Consider the following 26408-nt stretch of genomic DNA (forward strand, 5'->3'; position numbering starts at 1 on the left):
CTTTTCTCCTCAGATATGCAGGGACTGAAGTTCAGTGCAGTGTCTAAGTCATCTTCTGGTCATAATGGAAGCCAAGAGTGAACGAAGAAGTGAGAGGTCAAAGGTAAGAAAAGCTTTAGCTTTCAATTTGTGATCTAAGATGGTTATATAACACTGTAGTGTTCAGACTCGCAGGCAGGGATTGTGTGAGTTATATGACACAAAGACAAGCATAAGCGACGTAACGCTGAACATAAAACAGCAAGATAGTCTGATCTGTGATTTAAGCACCGACTGCAATGCACATTAAGGGGACTTAAAAGATTGCTCACTTACTTTGTAAATGTGTGGGGTACCAGCAGATGCAGGGCTTGGTGGTCTTGGTTGGGAAATAAAAGAGCTTTGATTCTGAAGTGTTTAACAGCAGTCAGCATTCACAGGCTCTTTTCAATTCTGATCTATAAGATCTGGAAGATTCTTGCACTCTTTATTCTCAAGGGTGTTCTTAACTTTCTAAGGAACCAACCCATGATTGTTTCATTACATTAACTTCAATGTACGGCTTAGGAATAATGTTTCCCCCCCTTCTATTACTGTGGAAATGACTTTGGGTGAAACTTTTAATATCTCTGCACATTTTGCAAATAAATGTAAGCACAATCTGCCAACACCTTCTCCACTGGAAGCTTGAACGCCCGGTGCTGTAAACCTTCGATAATGTCAAGCGTTCTTCAAGTGTCGGTGTGAGTACGCGCAGAACGAGAGATTTAGCCACGGAAAAGCGTCTGACTCCTTTCCAATAGCACTCGGAGCTCCCTCAGTCCAATTCCCCCATCTGCTAGTTGTAACAGTTGTAAAATGAATAATTGGTGTCAAGTGGTCCCTGTAATGCCCACTGTGCTGCTGAGGACTCAGACATAAACACAACTGTGATTGGCTTCTATAAATCACAATCAGGACACCGAGTGAAGCTGGGGTCTGTCTCAGTGGCTTTTTTTGACTCTGTGGTGTATTGTGCAACACACACACACACCTCCCTTTCCACCTGCATCAAGTGTGACAGCTGGGAAGAAATGAGAGGGGGCGTATCTAACACCGTGGCACTGTAAATATCGAGATAGAAGATGGCAGGTGTGTTCATACCTGGGTGTGGTAACAAATACATCCAGCCCTCTATGCCTCGCACTGCAGCTTGCGCATAAGAGGAAAAGGCAGCGGTATCTTATAAATACAGACCTTTTACATAAATCACTATCTCCACAACTTGTAGGAACCAGCCAGGACTTCACCACGGCAGTCACAGGACAACGTAAGACCCATCCTACTACTATTTCTTTGAGAATAGCTACCTTGTTTTCTGCTTTGTGAACACACCTCTATTTATTTTCACTGACTCAGTGAAATCTGGAAAGAATAACATCTTTATTATCACATTTAAGGATTTTATAAACACAGGTTTGGGGGGGGGCGGGGGGTTAACCAACGGGATTTTACACGAGTTGAAGAAATACGTACGGTGCAGCATTAACAAAAGTGATTGTGTATGCTCCACCAAAGGACAATGCAGGTTAATTGATAGGGAACCAGTCTTTCCTGTCTGAGTAATAGAAGCAATGCCGCTCGCAGGTTTATCTTTCCTGTGTTATTTGCTCAAGTTTTCAGTAATTGTTTTAAGCAGGGATCAGATTGCACAGTTTATTTATTTTTTATAACAGGGATTTGCAACCACAGCTGAAGCCACTGATAACTGGCAACCAGGCGTGATCGTAGTTGAGGTGATTACTTTCAATTAATCAAATATCACAGTGGCGTCACTTCTTCATCTAGATGTTTGTTTTTTATCCGTATGTTATAAGGAATAATCTCTGTGTACATACACTTTACAGCTGAATGTGTGCTCTGTTTGAAATGGAACTATGGCATTCCTGTCAAACTCTAATGGGTAATGGACAAACGTGCAGGGCAGGGTGTACCTTGTTTTTAAGAAAAGGGAAATAAAATTTGGGGACTACGTTTTAACAATAAAATAATAAAATAAATAAAAAGAATGACATTTAAATATGTATCGTGTTTATTTCTCAAGCTGTTAACAGACGCCCTCCAGTCTCATGGCTGATAGTAAGGTCACAGGGCACGACCAAAGTTTAGCACAAGTTTACAGACACTTTGAGATTGCATTACTTTTTAATTTAGACAAAGTTGAGTTGAAAAGCAATAAAACACACCCTGTTTTTGTTCACTGGACTTGGGTCATTATGTTTGATAGAGCCCTCCCTGTTTTGACCTTTATCTAGATAAATTTTTGCTGTGTAGCTGATATTTCAATCGACTCATTACGATTAGATATTTTAAGTCTTTATATTTTTGTCAATATTACACCTGTACTTAACATGTACATTTGGCAACATACACTTTTGGCACCTAGCTCTACTGGATGCCTAAACTTGGATAATCTCTTTTCAAAGCTGCTCATACGCAACCTGATTAATTGCTTTATAAGCTAACATTAAGACGTTAGCTTAAAATTAGCTATTTAAGCTCAAGTGCTGTCTCTTCATTTTCAAATCTCACCTGCTTCTTTTGTTTGTCGAGTGTGTGTCACCGCTTTATCAGAAGACATAAATACCAGAGCCTGTTAATAATACTATAAAGGGTGTGGTTAACTAAGTGTTCATCTCACACCACCAATCACTGCCCGGGTAGATATTTTATTACTAGACCCGGAACAAAGATTAGAGCTAGTACATGTAATAGTGCTTTATATTACTTATCCCAAGAATAAGTTCACACATAACAACCACATCTACTCCAGCTGTTTCACAATGTCATATTATGGCATCAGTGTTGCAAGTGCATTCATAATATGTTCTTGTTTCCATACAGCCTAACGTTGGCTCAGCTGGTGATACTGTTTGCTTATCAGTGCTGTTGCTTCTGATATCCCAGTCAAGAGGCTGTTAAAGCACCGCTGATTGCAGGGCTTGTATTTTCCTACAGCACCAAGCTGATACTCATTAGCAGGATTAGAGGTGCTTTGCTGTCAGAGAGTCAGTCCTTTGAAAGCATTCACTTGTCATTTTGGAGACATCTGTTTCCAGTGAAAAGACAGCGATGCCAGGATGAGGAAGAGTGAGGAAGAGGTCTCTAAAGTGAAATATTTTTTCTGTTCAAGTACTGTTTAAGGAGTCAGGAGTGAACATGTATTTTTCAGTGTGCTAGTTAATCTTCTAAGTATTTATCTCTTCAGAGTTTGTGCTAATTTTATATCATTTAGCTGTTTTATTTTACGTTACTTTTTTCGTCTTCTTTTTGCAAAAAACAGTTAAAAACAAACAAACAACAAGCTTTAATTAATTATTATAGTTTTTACTCTTTTTCCACAGCTAGCTAGCTATTACCTTTTGCTGAAAAGCTAAAACAAGCTAGTGGTGGTGTCAGTGGACAACATGAATAAAAAGGAGATCATTATGTAACAGGGATAGCTTATTTTAATCACATGGCAAAACACAGTGAAAGGTCCATAGACTGTAGCCACCATAATGTCATCTCTTAAGTTCTGCTTTTTTACCCTCTTTTTTTTTTTTAAAGGCCTTGACCATACTTCTTGTTGTAGTTAATCAGTTTATGCTAACGCTATCAACCTGGTTTGATTAATAAGGTGTATGCATTAATGACTGTGTATTAAGAGGGTTGCTAGCCTTGGCTAACAAAAATACAAGCTTAAAAGCAAGTGCAGAAAACCTGTTATTTTTAAGATTTTTTTTTTCTTTTTTACTACAGTCAAACAGTGAACGTCCTCTTTCATTTTAAATATTGTCATAATTTACTAAATGAATATTGCCCTGTGTTGTGCTTAAACTAACAAGATCATAAACTCATTAGAAGAGTGTTTACTACAGTAGTAAAACCATGTCAGAGGTTTCTTGTGGACATTACAACTTCTTTTCGCATTATGAAAAGCTGCCCCCTTCTGGCCATTAAAGCTAGTGTAGGTTAAAGGCACTTACATGTACAGTGACATCATTTTGTAGAACTAGAAGTTATGTCCGTCTTATATCTTATAAACATATCTTATAAACAGATACCTGGTTATAACCGTGGTATAACAAAAAAACTTTTCGCTAAGCGTCTTAACAGCTTGCTGTCACATTGTGGCATAAAGATGTGTTTTTTGGGGCATTAACAAATGTGATGACACAGTATGTAAACCCTAGCAAACCTACATTCAAATTTAACAGTGAGAATATTTTGAGTTTAATCTATAACAATTAAGACATTAGACGCTCATCAATAGTTTTCATGCAAATATGTAAACTGTTTGTGACAATAACGATAAGTATACATGTTTTTTTTTTTTGTTTTTATGTTTACAGTTCAGCAGAATGATGAATGAAAACAATAATGCATTTAAAAATGTCCGCCGAAAGCCAGGCCTTCAGATATGGACCGTCAATGTGAGTCTAAAACGCATTACACGCACCCTATGTTGTTGACATTGTTGTCCACACTGCTGAGCTTTATGTAGAGCTGCGGCATGTTGAAATCTCATATTTGTTTGAGGTCTAAATGGTTGTTTTCTTTACTCAGAAAATGCAAATGGATCCCGTTCCACCTCAGGCCTTTGGCAATTTCTTTGAGGGAGACTGTTACATAGTTCTATATGTGAGTAAAAAACTGGGTGATTTCATGAGATATATAAATATATATACATATATCTCATATATGTGTCACCTCTCATGCTTTTCATTATTATCATCAGATAAGTGAGAATAAAGGCTCCCGCCAGTCTGCTGATATCCACTACTGGGTTGGAAGAACCTCCTCTCAGGATGAACAAGGTGCTGCTGCCATCTACGTCACCCAGCTGGACGAGTACCTGGGTGGGAGTCCGGTCCAGTACAGGGAGGTGCAGGGCTACGAGTCACCGCGGTTCAGGAGTTACTTCAAAAATGGCCTGATGTGAGTTCCCGATGAAGGCAGCTGGTGTTTGAACGAAAGGGGGATGGTGATATACTCAAGGGAATGAGTCTCTCCTATACACACACAAAAACACACACACTTATGTTGTAATCTTCCTGAGTCATGGCTTACAACACTAATCCGCCTCTATGAAATGATTATGACACAAAACACACTTGTTTTCTGAGGCCTAGCATTAAAAAACACCAATTTCTCTTGCCCAATTTATTAACCTTTAACCTTTAGTTGCATGTTTGCTTTATGGTTATACAACCTTAAGGAAAAAAATCATACTGATAAGAAAAAAGATGTTCCTTTAATTTTTTATTTTTTTAAATGTCCATTCAGTTTCAAGTCACTGGGTTTATATTTTTATTGCACTTGAACTTTGGTAAAGTAAACTTCTCTCTCCACAGCTACAAGAAGGGTGGAGTGGCCTCAGGTTTCAACCACGTTGAAACAAACGCCTACAACGTCCTGCGACTGCTGCATGTCAAAGGGAGGAAGGATGTCACAGCAACAGAGGTATTCAGAAAACAAATTAAAGGGATATGAAAGGCTTTACGAGAGTCTTACTCCCTGCCTCCCTCTGCTGCTATCAGTGGCTTCACACAGTCACGCTACAGAGAGGTGTTGGCACCCCTCCTTAAACAGATTATGTCTTGTTGTCGTAGCTGTCTGTGTAGGTGTTAATTGCCCGAGGGGTGGTATGAGAGTGTGATTAATTAATACGCTGTATTGTTTCAGACGGAGTGTACTGTCCGTTTGAATGTTATTCAACTCTCCACTGTGTTTGCGTTTGTGTGTGTTTTTCCATGCAGGTGGAGGTGTCATGGAGCAGCTTTAACAAAGGAGATATATTTCTTCTGGATATCGGGAAAGCTATAGTGCAGTGGAACGGTCCCCAGAGCAACAGAAGAGAGAAGCTCAAGGTAATCCTCTGCACTGATTGGTTACAATAAGCAGCGGCACGAGAAGTAGTCAGATCTCGTGAAAAATACACACCGTGGAAGCAAAGTGGGAAAGAGGAAAGAAATTTAACATTTTACGAACAAAAAGGTGATAAAATATGTCTGCACTAAGGCTGTTTCTGACAAAGGGAGAATGACTAGATTGACTAATGACTAATTTAATTTATTCTTGTGTGTCAAGTGAATTTTATGAACTCAGGGCCTCGGTTGCATTATTGCATCATTGCACTGAAGCACCGCAGCAATTTCCTAATGTTGTAAACCTGCTCAACATTTGGCAATAAACCCCATTCTGATTCTGATTCTGATTCTGATTCTGATTAGGAAGGACATAGAAGGTGTGCCAAATCAAACGTGCATCCATCCACTGTGGCAAACCCTTGGAAAATTAAGGAGCACTGAAAGTGTCTGTAAAGTGATTTTTTTTTTTTAATTCTTGAAACCTGTCGGCTGTGGATCTTCAATAATGTACACCACTGCCTTTAGCAGTAAGCTTTCAGTTGTCTGTGAAATTGGAAACATGCATGCAAGAAGAGTTAGGAAGGAATGGTAACAACAGAAAAGGAAAAACCAACAGCTTTTATTTATTTATTTTGAAAAGCGCTATATAAGAATCAGTCCATTTACCTTTTAGCTCATCAGGTAAAACAGGTGGTTTGATCTCCGCCTGCTCCCGTCTGCATGCAAAAGTTTCCTTGGGCAAAATACTGAACCCTGAGTATTAATGTTAGATAAACATTAGGCACAGAAAAAGTGCATGTGTTTGAATGAGATATGTGTACTATATAACAACCAGTTCTTTTACAGTGATAGTGTAGATTTTTGTGTAACACGTGAACCTTTTAGTCGCTGTTGTCACTGAGCGAACAGTTTTCACTTTTGTGTCTTTGTTTCTCCCTCCGTCTTTCCAGGCGGTCTTGTTGGCTCAGGACATCCGGGACAGGGAACGCGGAGGTCGCGCTCAGATCGGTGTTGTGGAAGGAGGAGATGAGCGGAGCTCGCCCGAGCTCATGAAATTCCTGACGACTGTGCTCGGACCAAAACCGGCACAGCTGAAGGAGGCCACTTCCGATGATGTGCCTGATAGTGCGCAGAAAAACAGTGTCCGACTCTACCAGTAAGTACATTATGCTTCCACTGCATTGATCACACAAAACTGTAGAAATTGATTTCAACTATTTACCAATATCACACCCATTTTTTCTGATTTTCTTCCTCAGCGTTTATGACAATAGTGGGAATCTAGTGATTCAAGAAGTGGCCAAACAACCTCTGACACAAGATCTTCTGAAATCCTCGGTAATTAGTGTTCACTCTTTGAGAATGTTCCCTAGATGCTAGTATTAAAAAAGAAAAGTGGTTCAGTTTCAATGTTTTTTTTCTTTTGGGGTTTCAGGACTGTTTCATTCTGGACAACAAAGGGTCTAGTGTGATGGTCTGGAAAGGAAAGAAGGCCTCCAAAGAAGAGCGACAAGGAGCTATGAATCGGGCACTGGTGAGTATACAGAATGACGACACCAAGGATCTCTTAGTGCCTCCTGTTCTGTCTTATAAATTAATTGTGTAAATTTTAATCCTCTTTCTCCTTAAATGATTTTGGATAAATATAAATTCATCGTTTTATTCTTTTCCAAGGATCGCATGGCTTGAGGGGATTATCTCAGTTTTTATGTGCTTTTTTGGAGATGTTTTTCACTACAAGTTTTGTCCATCAATCTTTTCCTACAGAGCTACATTAAAGCAAAAAAGTACCCAGCCAGCACCACTGTGGAGGTGATGGCTGAGGGAGCAGAGTCAGCAATCTTTAAGCACCTGTTCAAATCCTGGACAGACAGAGACCAAACTCAGGGCCTGGGTACCACACACAACGTTGGAAAGATAGGTAGCCTCTTCAAATCTACTGCTCAATCCACTTCTTCAAAATAAATTCCAGCACAGTTAACATATTATCTCTTGATATGCTATTTAATCTTATTTGCTGATATTATGCTGTTCATCATTAACTCTGAACATTTTGTGTCCGCACAGCTAAGGTCGACGACGGAAAGTTTGACGTGATGGAGCTACACGCGCGCCCTGAACTGGCAGCACAGTACCGCATGGTGGACGATGCATCAGGAGACGTTAAGGTGGGAAAACATATGCAGGAATACAGACAAACACAGTGCAGATACTTTTCAGACTTCAGTTGCATTGTTGCATGTTGTTTGAGCTGTTGTTTGCCTGTGTCAGGTGTGGTGCATTGAGAATTTGGAACTGGCTGAAATAGACCCAAAAACCTACGGGCAGTTTTATGGAGGAGACTGCTACTTGGTGCTGTATTCATATAAAAGAGCAGGCCAGCAGCAGTACATACTCTACATGTGGCAGGTCAGTGTCAAACCAATCTATGCTTCCTTGTTCTCCATTTCCTCCTGCTTCTGGAAAACTGACAAGCACCTTCAATGTGTAAACGTCTTTTCTTTGTTACTTCAGGGACGCCATGCCACAAGCGATGAGATTGCAGCAAGTGCCTTCCAGGCTGTCAATATTGATAACAAGTACAATGGAGCCCCAGTTCAGGTCAGAGTGGTCATGGGAAAGGAGCCCCGCCACTTCCTGGCTATTTTCAAAGGCAAACTTATCATTTTTGAGGTATGATTTTATGATTTTCACACTGAAAAGGATTCTTAACTGGATTAGAAATTCTCACCAATGACTAAAAGTAAAATATCTGTATGGTTTGTGTGTGAAATTATGACACATGGAAGTAATCCAGCAAAATCTAAATTAAAAATGAGATTTACATGGATACAATAAAAGTATCCATGATGCAAAAATAGATCGATCAAAGCTTTAAATAAAAGTTGAAAGAAACTGGAAACTCAATGTGTGTGTGTCTAAAGGGAGGAACAGGTCGACCTGGTGTGGTTAACCCTGCCAAAGATGCCAGGCTCTTCCAGGTGAGAGGGACTAATGAGCTGAATACTAAAGCCACAGAGGTGGTGGCCAGGGCCGCTTCTCTAAGCTCCAATGACGTCTTCCTGCTGAAAACTGACAATATCTCCTACCTGTGGTATGGAAAGGTATCTATCATGGGGCTGTGTAGCAGGCTTTGAAATAACATAAATATTAGTTTAGTTTGTATTTGACACATTAAAACCATTTCCCCCCTGATTTCTGCTTCTATCCCAGGGCTGTAATGGGGATGAGAGAGAGATGGGGAAAGCGATGTCTGATGTGCTGTCCAGGCATGAGAAGCGGGTGGTGATGGAGGGCCAGGAACCTGCTGAATTCTGGATAGCTTTGGGTGGAAAGGGCTCCTATGCCAGTGACAGGAGGTAAAATATTTTAATGGCAGCATTGCTTTTGCATATTGTGACAAAAATAGGATATTTTTGGCTTTTCGCTTAACAACACACTCCAGCAGTCAAGTATTTACAATGAAGGGCGCTCAATCTGGGTCCAGAAAGTAAAAATATAGCCAGTAATAACAAATTAGCAAGGACTTCAGGATTCATCCAAAAAGGCCCTTTAATCATATTTTGAACCATTTCCAAGCTTACATTAAATCTGTCTGGATTATTTTTATACCAAGGTCAGTGGAATATGCCCAATGTCATCATACACAGAGAGAGAGAGGGAACATTATCTGCTGTTACGACAGGACGGCCTGTGTCATTTCAGATTTGAGAGGGAGGAGCCGCTTCACAGTCCCCGGCTGTTCGAATGCTCCAATCAGACGGGGCGCTTTAAGATTACTGAGGTGGATGATTTCGCCCAGTGTGACCTAGATGAAGATGACGTCATGTTGCTGGACACCTGGGAAGAGGTAAGCAATCAAAGGAGCTGAAATCAGTCAGACCCTGCCGTTGATTTGGGGCCTGCTTCCTGTTTATGAGCATCTCATCAGGAAGATTGTGAAACTCACTGCACATTAACTGATAGATATGAAACAAACACTATACTGTATTACACAAGCTTATTGTTTCCTCCTGCTTTGGTTTCTAATTAATCTATACTGGTGGTAGTGACTCAGCTCAAGGTTATTTATGTAATACTTCACACGGAAAGACAGAATCAGGCCTAAAGCTCAGTTTTTGGCAACTTACGCAGCAGACTCTTTGAGTAATTTGTCTCTTTTTCTTGTTTTCTGTCTCTGAATCTCAGCTTTTCTTGTGGATCGGTAACTCCTCCTATGAGTATGAGACCAAAGAGGCGTTGAACAGCGCGCGGGATTACCTGAGAACTCACCCGGCTGGACGTGACCCTGACACGCCCATCATCTTTGTCAAACAGGGATACGAGCCGCCCACCTTCACCGGATGGTTCAACGCGTGGGATCCCCACAAGTGGAGCGTGAGTTTATAACAGTTTCCCCTTTCATCTTTCTGGGATCCCATAGAAAGCATGATCAAGGCATTACAAATTCCCATTACAATAACATGCAATCAATTGATTTAATCATCTCAGAAGCTAGGAACAACTTACAAACACAAGTGGATGATTCAATGGATTAATTGAAGATGAAAAAGTCACTGCACGAATACTAACCTTTACTGTGACGAATCTTGGTTCCGTTGATCTTCTGAACAGGGAGGCAACTCCTATGAGGAGATGAAAAACAAGCTGAGTGATTCAACATCTATCTCACAGATCACTCTAGTAAGTGACTCACACTGATGTGCTAATATCACAGCTGTAATACCTACTAACATCTTTAATGTCATATATAGTAGTGTTGCTAACCTGTGAATGTCTACATCTCGGAGGTTTACCTTTGTTTTTTTGTGAAACTGCTTCTGTAAAACTTCTCTTTCGTGGCTGCAGGACCTGAAGAACACTAAGCTGAACAAGACTCCCGCTGGGGGAGGTGGGGGTGGTTACAGAGCACCTGGGGGCCCTCTAACTTCTCCGCCACCCAACAAGGCCTACTTCCAAGATGAAACAGATTTTTTCCCCAGACCCTCTAGTCCTACAAGACCCCAGTCTGGGATGTCCTCCTCCTCTGCTAGTTCCTTGTCCTCTTCTGGAGCTGGAAAGTTTTTTGACCCTGAGCTCCTCGTCAACAAGACTCCAGACGAGCTACCAGAAGGAGTGGATCCCACCCAGAAAGAGGTGTGTGTGCAGATCAATTATAAATGGTAAAAATCAGCATTTGATTATTGTTTAACGTCCTTCTCAGGGCATTAATTAACACCTTTAAAAGTGACGTCTAATCATGACAATTACAATTTAGAAGTTATTGTTTTGGGGTTTTTTTTTTAGTAAAATTAATCACGTCACCATAAAAAATACTTCAATATGATTCGACACCTATTTAGTATGTTTACCTGCAGCAAAGCAGATTTTTGTGACTGTACTGCCATTTCAAGTCAAAACTCCACAGCCACCAATCGTGTGATATGTTGTCTAGCATACACAAAAACATAATATGCACTTGTTAGCAAGTTAAAAGTATTATTTCCATCAGATGGGATTCTTTCATTTCTCTGAATTTGGATTAACATGTAGTAATATAAATGAAGCTATTTTAATCATCAACTGAAAAGGTCACTAAACAGCTGCAAATGGATGAAAAGTGACTACGAAGAGATTAAAAGTGACTGCAGAGCCACATAAAATGCTTCTAGCGAGTCATGAACAACCACAAAAAGACACAAAGACACTACAAAGAGACAATATGGGGCTTTCCAAGAAAGGGTGGGAGGCCTTGCCATTGTCTGTGCCTAGAGCTCTGTGTACAGCAGAGGTCAGTCTAACCGTTTCCCATCCTCTGTGCTCCGATTGGCAGGATTATCTATCTGACCTGGACTTTGAGAACCTGCTCAGTACTACTCGCGCAGACTTCCAGCGCTTGCCAAAGTGGCGCCAGAATGATTTAAAGAAGAAAGCAGGAATTTTCTGAGAAGGAATCACACATCTCCAGCCTGTCTGCTGAGAAATCCGCTTGTAAACCAAACTATACGGCAGCATTTTAGCTTCTGACCTTCATCTCAATATTTTGTTTTGCTGTCAGAGGGGTAAAAAAAAAAATCGACCAACATCCCAAGTTGTTTAGATTTAACAAATGGTATTTATGATTATGACCATGAATGTAACTTGTAATAATTTAAAGGACGTGACTGACATTTCTAAGATTATTTTTTTAATTATTCTGCTTTATATTTATCTGTATATTTTTTTTTCATTTCATGTAGATCATACTGAGATGATGTTTTGCTAGCATTTTATCTGAATCACAAATGCAGTGAATAAACAGAAAACCATTGACCGGGGATTCGGGGAGTGGTTTAATTCAAGAGCTAGTGCAAAAATGTGTGAACTGTAAAAATGCTGTAGAGCAATGGAAGACACAAATAAACCATGACACAAAATATTAGAACTTGTTCCAGGCACCATCTTGAAAATCTTCTATATACAATGCTGGGAGCATTTATAATGCATTCATAATGAAAGGACAGAAGCACACAGACACACTATGTCACTTGCTATCAACATTGTCATTATCACTCTTATGGCATCAAGATGGACAAAGTTTAAATCAAGTCTCATAAGACTATCCCGTAAAGCTGCTGAGAATCTAGTATATTTCAGGTGGGATTCACACAAAACTCACATAATAATGCACATTAATTAAACTTCTCCAGAGAATGGTGAATATAGTTGGCTACTTTTCCTCTCATTCACTTCATTCTTTCTTTGTCACTTTAAAGGCTCTCCACCAAACCGGCTTTTAAAAAGCTAAAATTATACAATGACCTAAAAGTGTCAGACACTTGTGAGTCAGCAGCTGTGGTATGTAAAAAAACAAAACGAAAACTAGAGTCAAGTTATTTAGCTTTAAAATCTGGGTTTTAAATTCCATTAGAATTTACAAAAGACGTGAAGTTGGTTTGGTTTTCTTTTTGCAAACAGGCCTACGGGGCATCCAGGAGCATGAGGTGCACAAACAGACTGGCAGAAGAAATGTTGTCCCCTCTCTTGTTGAGCACCGGGACATGGCGATATCCTGGAAAACAGGAAGCGAGCGTGAGCTTTGTCAGCAAAATGAGAAGCTGGTTCATAAAGCGTAGCACAAAAAAAAGATGCAAAACAATCACTTGAGCTATGATTTACATGAATTTGTATCTGTTTAATTTCTGTTTTGTTGCGGTCCACACAGAAGAATTAAATAAGGGAGAAAAAGTATGTTTAAAGTGGAACTAAAGAAGATAATAATGTGATAATAGTGCACAAAGAAAGTCAAAGCTGTGAGCGAGCACTGAAAAGAGAGGATACTGTCTTAACACTTCCATATTTTAATTACCGCACAGACCATTTCAGTCATCGGCCTCTTCGAAAATTAGATTGTTGCTAACTCTGAGTTGGTGTCGCGTTGCTTTATCGTGTTAGCTTCATCAAATCTGTGAGCTTTCTTACCGTTCTGTACGCTGGTGAGTGGCAGACAGTACTGCCCGATAAAATCGTTCTGCGATGCTGTGTCGTGGTCCTCCAACAGAAATCGCACCAAGGCCAGCTCTGGCACACTGATGTCAAACTGGAATTTCTTATTCCACATAGGGTTGAATCCTGCAAGGACGAATATCTGTGTTTTTCTAAATTCTTTGAAAAAGTGTTTGACAAGTAAGTGCACTTATGCTATACTTGCACATATAACACTCACCATTATTTTCAATGTGATGTGTTTCCTTGCTGGCATTGTCTGCCTGGACACCATGGATCTCCACCTTCACCAGAGGGTCTACAATGGATTTTTGCTTTTCCTTGTTGATTTTAGGTAACTGCTGAGCTGAGATCACCTGTTGAATTGTGAGACAAAAATGCACAGACGCGATCACGTGACAGTCCGACTACAGTCTACGTTCAGATTTGATTAGATATCTACAGCATGATGTCCAGCTTCCACAGCACGCTTCGATGCTTTCACCACCAGCATGATGATTAATCTGTTTATCAAGTGGTGGCATAATCAGTTGTTAAAAAAGGCTAAAAATCCACTTTCTTTATTTTAAGTGCTACTAGCTACTGTGCAGATCATAACTAATAATACAAAATGTAATAAAAGGACTTGAGGATTAAAAAACATTAAAAGTAGCTCCTCTTTTCAAGATAGGTTATGTCAGTAACTATTCAGCCAATGATTGTGTTAAAATTCCTTTAAATAGCTGCAAGCTGGCAAACAAAGATAAAAGGATTCAAACTTCTAGGCCAGAGCTAGGGGAAATGATTAAAGCTCATTAGCAAGTTGACACTACACATACTGTAAACTTTGTGAACTTTGTTTTCTTTTAAAAAGGAAATTTCACAGGACACCGTTAACCTCTAATATAGGCTTATCTTTCTGGAAAAAACTCCCACCATGACATGAAAGATCTTCTTCTTCAGCCACGACCCTTCGGTAAGTGCGTTGGGGTTAAACTGAGAGGACAGGTTTCTCTGAAATTCAGGTTTCAGGATGTAGCCGCAGAAGCCGTTCATCAGAAACCGTCCCTGGTTTAAGTGCATCTCCTTGGAGTTAGTCTGGAAGTTCAACGCCACTAAAAACCAAATCAAAGAGGAAAAAGCGTCAAACTGTTTCATTAGTTTTAATTGGTTTACGTTAGTTTGCTTGCTGCGTATTGGAGCACACCTATCTGGCAGCCAACGTTCCACATGGGCACCGGATTATAGTTGGAGGAGTCGGTTCTGGAGCCAGCAGGGTAGATCCTGCTGAGTTTGTCCATGTTGTGGTGCATGAAGGCAGTAGCTACAACAAGTTAAAGCAGATGTTTTTTTTAAACTGTGAGTTCAAGCATGGCAATAAAGACAGTTAATGCAGCGTGCGTTTACCTGAGGTCTCAGCCAGGTTGAATGCTTTACTCTCCTTGAAGGACGACATTTCATAGAAGGCCTGGTTTTCTCTGGCGTGTTCAAAGCTGTTAAAGTGCACGCTCTTACAGTAGATGACGATGTCTGAGAGCTCTTTGTCGAGTTTGATATTTGATTTCTGAAACAAGAACAGAGAGACAAACGTGAAATCTGAAACTGAAAATTGTTATTTCAATTTCTTGCAAATGAGTAAAGAGCCTTTGGCACACCTTTGGTTTTTCTTTCTGGCTATTCTCCTTACACTCTGCAGCTTCGTCCTCCTCAGACACGGTGCCATCCTCTATCACGTTGTTATTGGTGAAGATCGAATCCAGTTTGTTCAGTCGTTTTCCCTTGATGAGGAACTTTCCCTTAAGTGCCTACAAAGAGACACAAAATCTGTTTTGTTGTGTCATTTCTAACACTTAAGGTACACACGGTGCTGTGCTTTGGAAATCAAAGTTGCTTTGCTTAATATAGACAGGCACACATTTAACTGTGACAACAGAGACTGCGTTCCTGATAGTCACCCTCCAAACAGCCAACAGACTAAAGCATAACTTAAATTTGTGTTGAGGCTGAAAATGCCACAGGCATCCACTTCATGGGAGCTGAATTTTTAAAAAAAAATTATTTCCTCTCTCTCTCTCTATTTCTCGTCTTTTTCAGTTGTCAAGGTCTTCCAATCATTTTGCAGCAAATTCCCAAAGTAACACATAAAAGTGGGGGAAATAATGATTTGAGACCCCTGCCGAATTTGTAAGTTTGCGTACTTACAAGGAAATGAACAATCTGTAATCTTTATGCTAGTTTCCTTTTAATGGAAAGGGACAGACTGTTATTTAAAAAATCCAGAAAAAGTACAATAAGCAGAAGTTAGAAACTGATTCAGCCGTCATTGAGGGATGTTTTTAATCCCTTTTTATCCTCAACCAAAACATGACTTAGTACTTAGGTTCTTGTAGTTGGTCACCAGGTTTGCACATATCTCAGCAGGGGTTTTGGCATTCATCTTTACAAACACGCTCTAAATCTTTTAGCTTTCTTCCCAAAAAGTTTATTTTGGTTATCTGGATTTTCTTGTCTCCCACTCCCAATGAGTGACAAAATGTTTCTCGCACTGAAAACCCTACGCCCACTTTTGGGGATTTTCTTACCTGAAATTTTAGCTTTTTGGCAACTCAAACTTTCAGCTCCCTCTCCAGCTTTTCTGAAGGACTGAGGTCTGGAGACTGGGTAGGCCTCTCCGTGAGCTAATGTGCTTATTCTTTAGCCACTTATTTGTTGCCTTGACATAATGGTTTTGGTCACTGATTTGAATGCTGGGTCATGCCGGAAGACCCATCCTTATATATATTTTTTAATAAATATTCAGGGAAGGAGGTTGTCATCCAAGATTTAATGATATATGGCTCTGTCCATTGGCCCCTCAGTGAAGTGAAGTCATTCTGTACCCTTAGCAGAAAAACAGCCCCAAGCATAAAGCTTCCACCTCCGTGCTTGACTGTGGGGATGGTGTTCTCTAGATCATATTCACCATTTCTCCTGTGGAGAGGTTGGAATGGAAAAAAATTGTTTCTGTGGACAGATGAGCTCTATACACATAAGAACCCAGTCAGTGGGAATCAGCATTGTGGCTGGGTTGTAGGTGATCAACACTTATTTCATGTATGACATGTAAATCTGTTTCTAGCATTTATTATTGTATTGTATTGTATTGTATTGTATTTGGAGACTAAATTCTGTTCACTAGAAGTCTCTGTTATCAAACAAGGTGTTGTCTCAAACACACTCACTCAGCTGTTACAGCAAATCATTAGCTACTCAGTAGGCGCAAAGTGAAACAAGCTTTATCTGAGGCTATAGATCGATGATGTCTTGTATCACATTAGCTTTGTTTCCTAAACAAAACTTGGGTCACGTTAAGGAAAACAGCAAAGTGAGAAATCTGGCACAGTAGCGTGTTAGGAATGAAAATGTTAAGGGGTGGTCTTCCTTTGGTGATTTTTTTTTATTAGGGTAAGGATCCCAAGATGATATATCGTATGTCAGTGAATACAGATAATGGGTTCCACACCTCAGGTGATGGGAAGTTAGTTGGCATGGTGTCACCCAGAGGCTTTTTGACCAGAGCGTCACCCAGGAAGAAGACCAAATGACGGGCCATAAGCTTCTGTTGCTCAACTGTACAATGGTTCTCCAGAGACAGAATCACTGGGTACTGGGAAGTCTGGAAAACAAAGGGAACAATGTGAAGGTGAACTTCAGACCTTTTCCAGTTTCTAATGTGTTAAGGCGAGGAAAGGGCTGGGAATTCAATGCGGTCTCCAACATAGGCAGAGTAAAACATCCAAAGTCAGTGAATATCTCACGTACTTTGAAGGCGTAGTCTTTGATGGCTTTGATAACATCTTTGAAGAGCACTTTGGATGTGAGCGTATGGCCATGGTAAATAACAGGTTCTCCATTAGCCCCGTCCCAACAGTCCAGCTCCACGCATCGGCAACTCTTCATCAGCGCTCTGCAAGCAAAGAAAACATTCATGACCAATTAGTGATTTTACATCCCTGAAACTCATGAACTTCGCCTGTGAAAATAGAGAGATTCCTGCGCTGTGACTTCTGTTCCACCAAAAACTCCTGGATCCCAAAACAGTATTTTATAAAGGCCTAGGAACTACTAGGGTGGTCTAAAACAGGCATGGCAGAACTTCCGTTCAGTCTACCTGGAGGCTGATGCATATTTTTAAAAGATAAGCCATTAATATGATAAAAAACATCTATCCAAAGTAGCACATTTATTCCATGCTTCTATTTCACCTTTGTTTAATGCTGTCAGTATAAAAGTAATTCTGCAAAATTTACTTTATGTAGGCTTCTGTGCTGCTTGGCCCTTTGAGTTGGTCTGCCATCAGGTATGTGTTGTGTGAGGAGGAGATGTAGTAATGGTTGAGGGGCTGGTTCATGTCCTGATACACAGATCTGTGGGCTGGGTTCAAAATACAGCCGTCGTCCTGCTGCAGGTACATCAGGAAGCCATCTTTGGTCATGCAATTGTTCTGCTTTGCTGTGACACAAATGGATGAAAGTGTTGAGTGGAAAATTGTGTATAACACAGTTGAGTTAAAGCTTTAATAATATGGTTACTATAATTTTATCATTCCCTGGTGTCCAGAGTAAGTCTACCTGTTTTATCCACTTCATATTTCTCAATCAGCCTGTGGGCGTCCTCTGCAGTCGCCTGCTCCCGCTGCTCGTTCAGCAGAAAGTTCAGCAGGTCTCTGTCGCTCATCTGACCCTCTGTTTGAGCATATTTCCCATAAATGATATCAATCTCCTCACGGCGTGTCAGCATCTCGTAGAATTGCTTGATCTCTTCGCCTTCCAGGGTGTCTGAATTGGATGTGTCACATTTCTGTGCAACACAATCAGTGAATTATTTAACCAGATCTAACATTTTATGAAAGATTAACAGTGAATTTCAAAGATATATTTTGTAATTTTTTGACAAGGTCTCACCTTAAAAAGGTCCGCTGCGTAAGAATCATCAACCTCAACATTGATCTGCCTCAAGAAGTGTTTCACCTCCTTTAGTGTCATCATGTTGTCGCCATTCTTGTCAGCCTTACGTATGCAGCTGAATATCCAGCTGGCATTCAGATGTAAGGATTTGATGTATTACGCACAAAAACATGCAAACACATTTCTCTATTTAGGAGTTTGCTAAGGATACTGTTCGCTCTTCTTCTGGTTACTGAGGTTGTGCATGTTGTTGATGATCTTCTCCAGGCTGCTGACCCACTTATTTACATCTTCCGGAGATTCTGCCATCAGGTCGAGATTCTTCTTGCGCCCCTTGAAGATGATGGAGAAGCAGAGGTCTTCAACGCTGGCATCGGTGTATTTTTTAAGGCCCTCAGAGTGGCGGCCCTTTCGAACCGATTCAATGTCATCAATGGAGACTGTTTGGAGAGCGAAGGGGTGTTTGTTAGAAAGTGTGGCCCTGAGAAATCACTGAAGGTTAGTGTTTTAATAGCCTCAAAGTCAATATTTGGTAAGCCCATCTGTATTCTTCAATACAGCCTCTATCAAGACGATCCCACACTGCTTCAGTAATGTTGAGGAGAATGTTGCTCTGGAGAGACCAATCCATGACTGTTAGTGTTCCAGTTTGTTATTTTCTATCCAGGTATGCTTTAATAGATTGGCAAAGTGTTTGGGATCACTGCCATGATAAAAACAAATGAAGCCATTGCCATTCAGATGCTTTGCAGATCAAAATCTGACATGACCACTGGCTGAAATGCAGCTCCAAACAAAATTTTTTCCTCTTTCTTAATAACATGCTTTTTGGACACTTTTCATCTGCAGTAGATAGTTTTTTAGGTATTGCACGGTGGGTTAAAATCTCACTGTACTTTTCTCCATGCATAATTAATTTTAACAAGATCCTCAAAGTCACTGCTCGAACTGCTTCAATTCCTCAAATTTTTTAAGGACACACTGCACACCATGCCAGGTTTTTAGCTAGTAGCTTGTTGGGAAAAGTTATTTGAAAACAATCATCGTGTACAAGGAGTGAACTGAGGAAAAGTGAAAAAGCAAAATATTTTTAAAAATTCAGGTATGACACCTCTAATCTATATCATAAAAAGCAAATTGTGATTATTTTAATATATTCATTATTAACTGCTATGTTGTCTAAAATGTAACGTCTTTTATTTCTGGCATTAACAACAGCTATCGGGATGGTAGCATTCAGCCATTATTATCCCTTGACACACAGTCTTTCCTAAGATAAGTCCATATCTTGTGGCGGCCGACTTTTTTGTCCCAGTGGTTACAACTGAAACTGTTTTTCTATCTTATCTACAGGAAGGCTTTTGTCTCAGCACGCCACATCTGTTGCCTTCACTCACAAATCTGCAGCACAAAACTTACGTCTTCCAGGCAACTTTCTGCATGCACTGGTGGGACCCCGACAACATTTATGAATCAAAGGCTGACTTTTTGATAATTTATGTGTGTAAAAAATGCATAATGTGGTACCAAGAAAGAGCTACCGTTGCTTTTTTAGCAAGCATTGTCTATTTACAGGACATCAAAATTAGCATAACATTTTTGTTATATTTTAGATCACTATAAAGCCTTAGCCAATGGCCTTCACAAACTCTTGACAGCAGCTAAATGCTGCACCATGTTCACGAGCTAGTCACTATCTTTTTTTGGTACTAGACAGTGTGTAAACAGTTGGCTTATCAGAGCTTTTCAGTGGAAACAGACTAATCCTGCTGAAAACAGAGCTCTTGACTCTTGAGGCCATAAAAGCAAAAAATTAGGTAAAAGACGCTAAAATGGTCAACCAAGTTGAGTTGGGCAATAATTTCATTACAGATAATCCTTTAAATACTTGCTAGGATGAAAAAAATTGATGTATGCAGATTAATCTGTAATAGACTATTTACAACATTGCAACAGCAAGTCTTCATGAATGTCCTGCTGTCAAACGTACTACTAAATCATGTTTATAATAAACCAGATTGAGCCATTTTACCCAAACAGTCTTAATGTTTAAGAGTCGTTTTTAGACCTAACAGATGGGTTCTCCAACATTTTGTTGTTATCTCCTGTAAACCTGAGTTCTTTTGCAACACAAACCCATTCCAGATTTGATTTTGACTTTACTGCACTTTAAAACATTTTTACACAATCTGACCTCTCCTGAACCTCTTTTCAAACACATGCACCCATACAATCAAAGTGTCTCGGACTAAAATGTTTATCTATATCACCCATACAAAGACAACATACATACACAAAAGGTCACTGCACACTGATGCAGCCAATGCATCGGAGGCCAGCTCTATTGTTGTGCAATAGAGCTGGCCTTAATGTACGGAAGAGCATGCACTGCCGCGTGTGATGTCATTGCACTACACAGCAGCACAGGCCCTTGTAACAAAACAGCAAAAGACTCCAGGCTTAGCCATGAGGCCATATATTATGGCTGGGCCACAATCACTCCACATCTACTCCCTGCATCCCAAAGTTAGAGATTTAGATTCCTTCATTCTACTTTAAAGGAATCTAAAGTTCAAAATAGGTCAAAACAAAAACAACACATTGAGGGGGCAGTGGAGTGAAACACACCCATGTTTTCCAAGCCCTGCCTCAGCTGATTGCTGGATGACTAAAATACCTTAAAAGCACTCAGCAGAAAAGGGAGTGTTTGGTTGATCTGTGCATGCACATTATCTCCAACAAAACAGAGGTTGTGAATTTGGACCAATTTCAGGGAATCCCATCTGGAGAGACTTGCCACAATGTCCAAGTCGTGTTATCCGTGTCACGCAGACATTGTTCGAATACCACATGAAATGTTTACACAAAGAGAGTTTTGTGATGGCCTGACGAAAGTTCACTCTGTTGTTTCTAACAGTCTTTTCCTCAAAGGGAAGTTTGAGTTAAGGGTTAGATAGCCATGCCAGTGAGCGAACAAACAAAACAAAAAGAACAACTTTGAATGACAGTCACTCTATGTTCCAGTGCTCACCTGTAATTATTAGAAAAAGGTCATAATACAATGAGTGTCCTTCTTAGGGTGGCTGGAATCCACATTAGAAAGAGTAAGGACCTTGAACATCCAGAGGGAGCTTTGAGTACAGCTGTTAAATACCAGTTTGGGCATCTAATTAGGATGTCTCATGGGCAGTTTGCTTTGGAGGTTTTCCAGGCTTTCCCAACTGGAAGGAAAACCCAGGGTGGAACCCAGAATCCACTAGAGCGATTATATATCTCATCTGGCCTGGGAAAGCTCCCCTAGGAGGAAGGATACGCACAAAATAATCAATTGATAGATTAATGGATCAGTTATTGAGTGGATCAGTGGATGGATTAAAACCTCGTTAAATTGCCCAAACTAAGCTATGCTGTCAGTGACATAAGTAGGCTAAGCCAGCTTTTCAAGCTGACAAATTTGACTTGAGTAAAGCACAGCAGCAGATGCTCTCATGAAAAATATGGTAAAAAAAACAAAACAATACATGCTGTCCTCCCACAATCTCCTCTATTTTAATCAAAGCGCTTTAGAGCTGACTGGTAAATGCAGCTGGAGCCCACAGGAAAGCAATAAAATAGCAGCTTATTTCCGTAAACAAAGAAATTCCTGTGTAGGCCCATCTGTAAGAAAGCTCGGTAACGTTAGAAAACATCGTGTTTGTAAAGAGAATATTAGAGTCATTATTCTCAGTGTTTGTTCAAGGCTCAAGTGCAGGGCAGAGGTGAGCTTGGAAACCTGAGCTACCTGAGTCCCAGTGGATGCACACATGCTGTACATTCACAGCCAGACAGTGGCTCACTGAACCGAAAACCTAAGGAAAATAGTCTCTCTAACACACACAGACAAACATACAGCTGGGAGTCACACTAGTATTTCCCAGTCCAGCTTTCGCCACACCACAGTACCTATCAGCATGGAGCTGTTTTCACACATATTCACTACTATTGTCATATGAGGGTGTGCTTGTGTGTGTGTGTGCTGTAAGAGAATACGCTTTTGTTAAGATCTGAAAGGAGAGCTCTTAGCAGACAGAATAATAGAAGAGCGGTCTGCGGGTCAAAAAGGTAGATGTTCTCATCAGACTAAAATAATTTAAATGGAACACAGAACTTGTACATGGACCTGCAACAGACTGGAGGCCTGTCCGGGATATGTGGAAGACAATGGCTGGCTGGATGGAACGCTGGGCATGTAAATATACAAACATATATAATAAAGTAGGCACAGAGGTTACACTCACAGGTGTGGTTTTGCTTGAATGCTTTTTTCGACTCATGCGAAAAGGTCTGGCAGTCTTCCTCCAGTTTGAAGTAGCGGCCATGCTTCCAGGATTTTGAGCGAACCTTGACCAGTTTTCCTCCCAACAACAAGAACTGGAGATCTGAATCTCCCTCCAAACCTGCGGGTGTGAGGACAAAAGGAGCAGTCACGCAAGTTTCTGCCTTCTGTATTTTAAAATATACATGAAGTTCCAGGAAACACTTGGTTAGATATTGCAATAAACTGAGCATTAATAGGAGAAGTAAATAAATGTTCTAAATAAAACTGATCAATATCCTATCAATACTTGCAATTTTAGCCATGTTTAATATGAGGATGCACCAGTTTAACAGTATATGTGACAGAAAATGAAGATAAGCATTATTAGTTACACCTTAAATTAATTTATAGGTCCCGTATGGCTGTCATACACGAGAACCAACAAAGAATTTTGGAACCATCTATATCTAGAATAAAATCTAAGCTATGTGCAGTCCTGTGTCTTTTTTATCCCCAGCACACCTGTCGTACTGTAGTACAGTGCAGTGTATCACAACATTTCAGACAAGTAGAGACAATAGCCTATCATTCAGGTGCAGCAATTTTCTGAGTGTTGCATTCTGGGAAGGGTGTGTGCTATCATCCGAATGAATGACTCAAAGCATATTTGTTAATCAGTGCTGGCGTTTATCAGTGTAAAAGTGTTTGTTTCACACAGCTTTATGAATTATAAAATTCTCTCTAACTGAGACTGAGAATATGCAACACTTTCTAAGTAAACAAAGGGCATTTGAGGATAACACATTAAATACGACTCAGAAGGGAGTGTTTTTATGGCTGTGGGCAGGATCGCAGCATAACAGACATTTCTTTTTCGCCCAGATCACACCACAAGCCCACAGAGGCTGTTTATGAGTCTCTGGCCTCTCTGCAGCCAGGGAGGAGGACTGGCCAGCGCTGCACCACCCCTGCCCAGTCAGGCTTTCTGTTGGAGGCTTTGCTCTGAGCACCTTCTACGTGTTTGTCAAGCCTCTTTTCTTGTGATCTACTTCACTGTGAAGAAGAGCAGCCTGCTTTCAGTCATCCAACAGCTTCATGTTACGAAAGCAGGCGCTGACATGTTCCTTACGCATCAAACTTCTCTGTTTGCATTTTTTTCAAGCGAACTAATCAGTTTCAGATGGGAAGAGCTCTTTACTGTGTGCACCCAATTACACAAGCTAGCACAAGAAAATTCCAAGAACTGTGAAGTGAGAGGGAGGCGTGATGGCACAAGTTCACGTCATATGTTTGGATGCCAAACAACCCCCGTGCCATAAATAAAAAGACTAGTTTGACGATCAAAAAGTGAGTCTTTGTCACATTGGAAAACCATTCCCACACAGTACAATGTCATGTGACCTGAGTAGGGAATGTGACTATTTCAAACAATTATATTTTCCTACAAAAACACGTGTAGGACATGGTTTTTAATTGCTTAACAGGAATGCAGTGTTGTTAGATTACGACTGTGTTATAAATGACACAATAAAATGGAAAGAAATTTAGATATAAATACTGTGCTGCCCTCCTCTGTGCAGATGACTAATACCCAGGAAACTATGCTGTCTAGAAGGGGAAACAATAAGAGACAGAAACCCGAGAATCGAACACCGCAGAGGTTTTCCCCTCAGCTCATGAAGTCTTATTGAAGTTTAGCACATCCTGTGTCTGTAGTCTCATTTGTCACCTCGTTTTCAGCTCCATCACACAGACCCTTACGCTGCAACTTCCCTAACGTCAAAGAATTTACCGCTCCAGGCAACGAGGAAGCTACCATAAAGCGTTAGAGTGCACGGATCAAAACACAAACCTTATGTTTATTCTCAACGTCACGACAGAAACATTTATCGTCCAAGGCTGCACGTGATTGGTGATATTTTTTTTTTCTCTTGTTTGAAGATATAAAGTTTCGCAAAATCCATGTTATCCAAACATTACGCGCACGCGCCTGCCAATGTTGGCAAAACAGTCGAAGGCGTCTCAAGCGCGTTTGCACCTTTGGAGGACTCACCCAGGCGTTTTCCGTTCTCCTTCGCAACTTTTTTCAGGTGTTCCAGAAATGCTTGTTCCTCGGATTTTGTCCTTTTTGGCCGTTTATGAAAACAAGACATCTCGGATAAACTTTCTTGTTTATCCCGGTGGGATAAAGAGACTGGCCGGTCGGGTCGATGCTCGGCGTTAAAGAGAAGCAACACGTAGATCTCCCCTCATGGGGCGGGTCCCAAAAATAATCTGTTTCTGTGTTAGAGCTGCAGTAACTTTGCTTACCTGTCCTTGTTTGCACACTCTGAAGGAACCGTTCAGCGCTATGAGGGTGTGAGTCTGCTCTCATCTAACCTGTAATCTTAGTGATAAACTTTTTAAAAACTTCTAATGGTCGGAAACACATCTGACTGGCTTAAGTGGGCCATCACTCTCACAGAGTGAGGTTTGTCTGCAATAATAAAAGGTCTTGTGCGCTTAAAGAAGAATTTTGCGGTTGCTTATACAGAGGTAAAAGGTTACAATATGCCTTTAAATAAATTTCTATGTAAAAAAAGAAAAGCAGTACGCGTTTTACACATCACTATTTTCATGTCTTGACGGGCTGCTGTAGCTGCTTCCAAACACAAATAAAAGAATTGTTATATATCTATACGTTTATGAATATTTACGTAATAACCATTTTAGTAATGAGATGTGAAACAGCGCCATCGTAAGGGAAAAGCGGATTGGCCTGTAGTTTAAAAAATTGCAAATTTAAATAGGATATTTAAAGAGCGAGGGATGTTTTAATATCCACAAGGATGTGTAAGAACTGCAGCTCATCGATAAAAACCTGTGCTACCTGATCAACGATCTCTGGGTGTGGTTAGAAAGCAAAGTGGAAAATTAGATGAAACGTAACACCTGCAATACCTTCAATATTATTCGTTCAGCTCGATGAAACGTGTCATTGTCGTGGTAACAGAAACATGTCACGATGCCAAAACCAGGAGCCCACCTCACTGTTTTGGATGGCAAATGTGCGTTGAAAGAAAACCAACAGAAAGCAACCAAGGAACGTGAGAAATTGTGAAGCATTTCTCTAACCAGGAAACCACAATGTTTTTTTGTTTAGAAGCACTGGCTCCTTTTTTTATTTTATGATATATATGTATAAGTATTAAAAGCTCCTGTTGATTAATATTTGTTATTTTTGTCTCAATTTTAGACATTAGACAGGAGACGTTGTTATTTATTGAGGAGAGAAAAAGAAAACAGACCCAACTTTCATTCAAACATCAAAAACAAACATGGGTTTGGTGAAGCTTGCTTAATAGTGCTCCAACTGGCACAAAATCGATAAATCAAACACATTAAAAAACGTGCGCTTTTTAGTGCAAGTAGACTAAATCAGTGCGCTCACATGCACAGATTTTTGAGCAACTCACCAAGTTTGCTGGATGTGCCATTGAGGTCCATTTTTATATCAGCTAATAGAAATCACCATGTGCAGTGCAGCAGTTCCCGGGCTGAATAACAGGAGCTATCCTGGACATAAAACGTGTCTTTTTGCCCTGTGGAGGAATAAATCCTGTCCGCGGTGCCCTCCACACAGTGTGCAGTGAATGCCAACCCACTTGGGACGCTCTTGCGTGCTTTCGATTCCACACCCACTGCAACACCGGTCGGACAAGTAAAGCACTGTGAATATTCTTATGTCTTCTTACAGTGAAAATTACACATGTGGAAAGAAATACTAATTTTGCTTTCATAAAGTCAAACTTAAACCTCCAGATAGTTTTATAATGTAGCAGCATCGACCTGATTGCCATTGTGCGTTATTTG

General features: G+C 40.4%; 2 protein-coding genes across 6 annotated transcripts; one reads left to right on the forward strand and one right to left on the reverse strand.

Annotated features, from left to right (window-relative positions):
- On the forward strand, positions 1–12162 carry vill (villin-like). Of its 4 annotated transcripts, XM_026179628.1 has the most exons (21): positions 1–103; positions 1250–1288; positions 4353–4433; positions 4567–4641; positions 4739–4938; positions 5355–5463; positions 5760–5870; positions 6821–7026; positions 7130–7208; positions 7306–7404; positions 7638–7791; positions 7938–8038; positions 8142–8279; positions 8385–8543; positions 8795–8974; positions 9084–9229; positions 9576–9720; positions 10059–10247; positions 10485–10553; positions 10719–11006; positions 11683–12162. In XM_026179628.1, exons 1-21 carry the CDS (start codon positions 65–67, stop codon positions 11794–11796), a joined length of 2721 nt encoding a protein of 906 aa, XP_026035413.1. In that variant the 5' UTR covers positions 1–64; the 3' UTR covers positions 11797–12162. The 4 variants fall into 4 exon arrangements, with proteins under 4 accessions (XP_026035413.1, XP_026035414.1, XP_026035415.1 ...); XM_026179629.1 differs by lacking the exon at positions 1250–1288 and having other exon boundaries at positions 2–103; XM_026179630.1 differs by lacking the exons at positions 1–103; positions 1250–1288 and adding an exon at positions 2930–3128.
- plcd1a (phospholipase C, delta 1a) lies at positions 12158–26187 on the reverse strand. Of its 2 annotated transcripts, none has more exons than XM_026179633.1 (15): positions 26012–26187; positions 22537–22695; positions 18471–18699; positions 18257–18386; positions 17924–18152; positions 17603–17804; positions 17115–17259; positions 16816–16968; positions 14969–15118; positions 14721–14877; positions 14521–14637; positions 14250–14428; positions 13555–13690; positions 13311–13460; positions 12158–12900 (listed from the first exon to the last, which is right to left on the reverse strand). In XM_026179633.1, exons 1-15 carry the CDS (start codon positions 26040–26042, stop codon positions 12809–12811), a joined length of 2259 nt encoding a protein of 752 aa, XP_026035418.1. In that variant the 5' UTR covers positions 26043–26187; the 3' UTR covers positions 12158–12808. The 2 variants fall into 2 exon arrangements, with proteins under 2 accessions (XP_026035418.1, XP_026035417.1); XM_026179632.1 differs by lacking the exon at positions 26012–26187 and adding an exon at positions 24610–24862.
- Positions 26188–26408: the final 221 nt, after the last annotated feature.

This window comes from Astatotilapia calliptera, chromosome 9, assembly GCF_900246225.1.
Source record: "Astatotilapia calliptera chromosome 9, fAstCal1.2, whole genome shotgun sequence".
NCBI classification, from domain to species: domain Eukaryota; kingdom Metazoa; phylum Chordata; class Actinopteri; order Cichliformes; family Cichlidae; genus Astatotilapia; species Astatotilapia calliptera.